The sequence below is a fragment of the Camellia sinensis genome, chromosome 6 (assembly GCF_055761805.1).
Source record: "Camellia sinensis isolate YWXY chromosome 6, ASM5576180v1, whole genome shotgun sequence".
NCBI classification, from domain to species: Eukaryota; Viridiplantae; Streptophyta; class Magnoliopsida; order Ericales; family Theaceae; genus Camellia; species Camellia sinensis.
Genome location: NC_138966.1, coordinates 111,891,417 through 111,897,735, shown reverse-complemented (window position 1 = coordinate 111,897,735; position 6,319 = coordinate 111,891,417). Strand labels below are relative to the sequence as shown.

At 37.5% G+C, this 6,319-nt stretch overlaps 1 protein-coding gene across 1 annotated transcript; it reads right to left on the bottom strand.

Moving 5' to 3' along the window:
• Nucleotides 1-2,647: 2,647 nt before the first annotated feature.
• Nucleotides 2,648-4,049, bottom strand: LOC145792362 (uncharacterized). Its single transcript, XM_082873102.1, has 2 exons — nucleotides 3,847-4,049; nucleotides 2,648-3,377 (listed from the first exon to the last, which is right to left on the bottom strand). Exons 1-2 carry the CDS (start codon nucleotides 4,026-4,028, stop codon nucleotides 2,735-2,737), a joined length of 825 nt encoding a protein of 274 aa, XP_082729228.1. The 5' UTR covers nucleotides 4,029-4,049; the 3' UTR covers nucleotides 2,648-2,734.
• Nucleotides 4,050-6,319: the final 2,270 nt, after the last annotated feature.

Sequence of the window (6,319 nt, the reverse complement as noted above, 5' to 3'; positions counted from 1 at the left end):
TGCACAAGAACGGCGGTGATGAGTAAGTGATCTTACATATCCCCAACTGTTTTTTTTTCCATCATGTTCAGTTTACATACATACTTAATGAATTAGACCATTTCATAAATGTGCAATGTTGACATTAACATTTTCTGTAATCACAATGCACAGGTTGCTAGTGTGGCGAGGGGACTCAAAGACTAAACATGTGTATTTTGATGACATCATACACCTCATCAAGGAAGAATCAATAACCAACAACGTATGGCAACTGTAAATGTGTACAAAACACACACACACACACACACACACACACACACACACACACACACACATACACATAAGGTAAAGACACTGTAAATAATGTACTGCCACCCCTCCGGTTCTACAGGTGATAGATGCTTATGGTGAAATTCTACTTGAACTACAAGGGCTAGTCAACCCAAGTTTGGAAGATTCATCATTCATCTTTACAAGCACATGTTTGGTAACCACTAGACTTTAATTTTGATTATGTTTCAATACATGTGGATGTTATTCTCAGCATTACATGCTTACATTGTTAATTTAAATAATAGGCAGATGTGAATGTTAACAAAAACATAAAATGACCTTTGAGAAGATTCACATTGACAGATGTGAACATTCATATCATTCGCATTGAATATTATATGCTTATTATGTTGATAAACTTAAATGATACACACATGTGAACATTCACATCAGTAATATAACTCATAGTAACAGATGTGAACATTCACATCAGCAGTATTACTCACATTAACAGATGTGAACATTCACATCAGCAGTATTTACTCACATTAACAGATGTGAACATTCACATCAGTAACATCACCCACCATTAGCAAATGGGAACATTCACATCAGTAATAGCACTGACATTAACAGATGTGAACATTCACATCAGTAACATCACTCACACTAACAGATGTGAACATTCACATCAGTAGCATCACCCACCATTAGCAAATGGGAACATTCACACCAGTAATATCCCTGACATTAACAGATGTGAACATTCACATCAGTAGTTTCACTCACCATTAGGAAATGTGAACATTCACATCAGTAACATAACTCCTCATTAGCAGATGAACATTCAAATCATTAACACCAAACATCGATATAAATACTTGGTACATCATTGTATGCCCTTTGTGTGCAGAAAATCATTGAACAGTACCCCCCCACAAGAGGAATAAACTAATTGATGTACACATCAAGGAGTATCAAGGCCAAAGATTCTTAATCTTCCCAATACACGACAACTTTCACTGGACAATTGTTGTGTACGACGTGAAAGAGAATGTATGGAGGCATTATAACTCACTGCGCCCAAGAGAAGGCATACATGACTCACATATTGACAAAGCACAAATACTGGTAAGTGGCTGTCAAAAACAATACTTGTCGTGATGTGTAATATTTGAACTTGGACGTATGCCCTATGTTGGTTGGTGCCTAATATGAAATTTCATTGTTGGCAGAGGGACTACATCACAGCTTTGGTGCACAACATTGGACCGTCATCACCATTATGGACCAATTTATTAAAGCCAAAATACTTCGAAAACAATCATATCAGTGGACATATGTCCTCAGCAAGCATCAAATTCGTAAGCCTAAAATCGATTTCTACACATGTTCCACAACCTTTACCCACCTAAATTTCAAAATCTAACAAGAAGTTTGCATTTTCAAGGTGGATTGTGGGCTTGCAGTTTGTTACATCATGAGGGCGCATGTATATCGTGAAGACATTGTTGCCAGCCTAGATCGCTTTGAATGGTGTCAAATAAGAGACTCATTAGTACACCTTTTCCTGAACCATAGAAAGACAATGCAATGTGAAAACCTATAGGTGGGGGGTGTCCACCTATCACTGTTACCCAAATCTGTTATCCACATTTAAGACAATTTAGTTTCAGTAGCTTAATTGTAAATGAAGTCTATATCACTGCTTGTACAGATACTTTTCAGTCAATATATGTATATGCATTTTCAGGCCTATTTTGCAATGGTCATGCACATTGAGATTGTATTTTCTTTTTTTTTTTTTGGATACACATGACATGATGTCAATGTTCACATCACAGAATGATCGTACACTTTCTTCTATTTTAAACCATACTACATGGATGTGAATATTGCTTAAAGTGTTCATGTAACACAATATGACAGGTGTGATTATGATATTTCTTAACACAAGTCAATATTCACATCTAACAATTTGATGATGTGAATATTCACATCATAACTTCTGATTATGCGAATGGCAACAATGATGTCATGAATATTCACATCTTATGAGTTGATGATGCGAATGGTTACATTGATGTAAACATTGCTGTGATTCACATCATGTGAATGTTCACATCATGTGAATTTAGAGTAGTGCACACTGATGTGAATGGTTACATTGATGTAAACAGTAACAACAATGTGAACATTCCCACCACAGAAATGTTTGAAAGTTGAACAATGTGAACATTCACATAATGTGAATGTTAACAACATGCATTCATCCAAAACACAACCAACATAAATGTCAGATTGGTACCTTAAAAAAGTAAAAATAAAACACAAATCAAACACTAATGCATTATTATGTTTACCAACGCAACGTAATCTTATTGCCACCCAATGTTTCCCAACACAACACAATCTTATTTGAAAAATGAATATAAGAATCCAATGTAAAATACAATGTTGAAATGAAAAAAGGTACATCTTATATCGGCTCCGTGCATGATTTTCGATTATGGTTCCCCAACTTATCACATCTCCCGCACCTTATTTGCTTCAATTTCTCACCCCTTGATGGGATCCTATTCTTCTTCGGCCTTCCGGGTGGTCTTTTCACGGTAGGCGGGTATATAGTAAAGTTCGTGGGATCAAAAGGCGGCTTCTCCACCGATGGTATAGGGAATATGGCTCTCGAATAGGCTGCACGATATGTCTCTACATGAAAGTAATGTTCTACACAATCATTGAGATTGTAACGGCTCTTCTGAATGGCAATAACAGCATGGTCACACGGGAATCCGTTGATTTGCCATTTGAAGCATGAACATGTACGCCTCGCAACATCAACTGTAACCGATGGTATCGAATGAACTTCAAACACATCCTCGTTGGCTTTGCTAACTTGCCAAGACTTGCTGTCATTGAACGAATCCATAAGCCTTGTTTCGAATGTCGGACAAATAATCTCATTCCATTTGTTTGCTTGGTCACGCCGTGCAGACATTTGCCGCATCAACTGAGTACGAATTTTGTCCACCATTTGAGTGATAGGAAGATTACGTGCTTCTTTAATCCAGTTATTAAATGACTCCGCCGCATTGGATGTCATCTCCCCATAACGCATGCCCCTGCACAGTATATCACAAACATTGTACAATACGGAATTTAACAGGCCTGACCATTAATGTTGACAGATGTGAACGTTTACAGTACTGCCATTAGTATACACTGATGTGAACATTCACATCAGGGTATAATAATGTGAATGTTCACATCTGCTACCAGGTTATAATAATGTGAATGTTCACATTATATGCTTATTACGTTGTCAACTTAAATGATAGACAGATGTGAATGTTAACAACAACAACAAAATATGACACGTGTCAACATTCAAATCTGTAATACATTGCATGACTATTTGACAAATTAACAGATGTGAACATGACATCAGTCATCATTAGCAGATGTGAACATTCACATCATTTACATTGAAGATAAAACACAATTCGAAGATTGTCACCATTATAAACTGAAAATTCACATCACTACCATTCTAAACTTCAAAAATGGAACACCTTAGGAATCTATTATTACCTGAAGTATGAATTTGCCCAGTGCTCAGGTGCTAAGTCCTTGAAAAAATTATGAGCTCGTTGTTTACCCTCCTCTTTTAATTTTGCAAGCTTTTCATGGAACCCTACCATAGTTGGCTCGTAGGCACAGTCACCCAAACTCCTTACTAGGTGATCCCTGAATCCATTATCAATTCCTTTCATCCGGTCTCTTAAATTGCTCTTCAAGTGTTGTAAGCAATAACCGTGATGAGCCGATGGGAACGCCTTTGGCATAGCTTCTAACATACCAAGATTACGATCCGAAATAAAAGTAATATGGCGCTTCCCATCAACAACCTTCCCAAGTTCATGCAAGAACCACGACCAATTAGCCGTAGTCTCCGAATCAACAATTGCAAATGCAACAGGAAACAGACCTACAACACAACACCAATACACAACTGTTCACAATATTCCAAAGTGAATACAAAAATAGTATAAACAAAACAGGTCATGTGCATGTTCATATGTACATTGCCCTCTTTACTATTGCTGTTTTTGGATTCAGGTTCGTAAACATCAACGATGTGAACATTCACATTAACGACCATTAATAATTCATTGTTGCTTGTTGAGTCACTGAAAATGTTAACATTCACAGTACTGTTCATTAATAGATCAACTAACATTAGTATACACTGATGTCAACATTCACATAAGTCTGTAATAAGTCTGATGTGAACATTCACATCAGTCTGATGTTAACATTTCTGTCATTAGCATACAAAGGTGTGAACATTCACATCAGTGCATACTAATGTCACTGATGTGAATGTTCACATTACTTATAATTTAGCAATCACTCTTTCGTCCAGACTATGCTGCTCAGAGCGAATATTGACATGAATAGACAGGTAAAAAAAACTTCTAACCATTGTTCCCGTCTTTCGCCGTTGCCGCAAGTAGCTGACCTTTGTACTTTCCTTTGAGGAATGTTCCATCCAGGAATAATAAAGGCCGACAAGCATTGAACCCAGAAATACACGCAGCGAATGACACAAAGAAGCGACAAAACTGTTGACTACTCGCATCATAGTCAATATTGACATAACTCCCCGGATTGTACCGCATCACAGCATCCGAATACCACCGCAACTAGTCAAACGATAACGAGTGATCTCCATGGATACCAGCCTTTGCTTTCTCCACACCCAACCATACAACATGGTAACTCACATCTAGCCCATAATCCCTCTTCAAAATAGTCACCACTTCACACGGCCGAGTCAACGGCTTGTCCCTCACAATTTCAGATATGGTACTCGACACCAAATCCGAACTAACTCGCGGATTCTTCGATGTTCGAACATCCGTACCACAAGTATGCACATCACTAAACCTCTTGATGTAGAAAAAATCATTTGCTCGTTGTGCTCTACAATGTATAGCCCACAAACACCCCCTCTCCTCCCGCATCGCACACACAGCAGTAACTCTTGTTGTCTCGTTCTTCACGTATGTGAACTTAAACCCACATTGGATGGCATACTTACATAAAACGTCACGAAATTCTTGTGCACCTCCAACAAACCGTTGTCCTACATGCGTAATACCATTTGCCCAAGGGGCTGACAACAACACCTTCTCCTTATGGTGGCAAAATCCCCGTAGTGCATCAATTTCATCCTCAACCCCCACACGCAGCAATCCCAAACTACTTGACTGACCAATATCACCCTTCAACTCAACCACAACTTCTACATGTTGTACCCCCATTGATTTAGCAAGCAGTACCATGTTCTGAAATTCTTCCTCATTGTCCAAATGACACTTATTAATCCCAGGTAGTTTACAGAACAATGAAATATAACCAGCAGACAACTCATCCCATTTCTCACACAAACACTCCACCAAACGAGAATAACACATTGCGCGGGCAACATTTATTACAGTTGTACTACAACCATATGTACACACCAATAGCATAAAGGTATCCATCTCCTGTAAAAACACAAAAACACAACAATGAACAGTAATGAAAATCGATATGAAAATTCACATTGTGCAAAAAATAGATGACTACGTGTACATTTCAACCGCTAAATCCATAATTCACAATATGAAGATGTGAACATTCACATTACTATTAACAAGATGTCAACATTAAGCAAACATCAAAGTCCAATGACAACATCAACAATCTTCACATAATATAATGATGTGAACATTCACATCAGTGTATATGAAAACATTCACATTTCAACTGCTAAATCCATAATTCACAATATGAAGATGTGAACATTCACATTACTATTAACAAGATGTCAACATTAAGCAAACATCAAAGTCCAATGACAACATCACCAATCTTCACATAATATAATGATGTGAACATTCACATCAGTGTATGATGATGTAAACATTCACATCAGTGTATAATGATGTGAACATTCACATCAGTTTATGATGATGTAAACATTCACATTGATATTAACAAGATGTTAACATTAAGC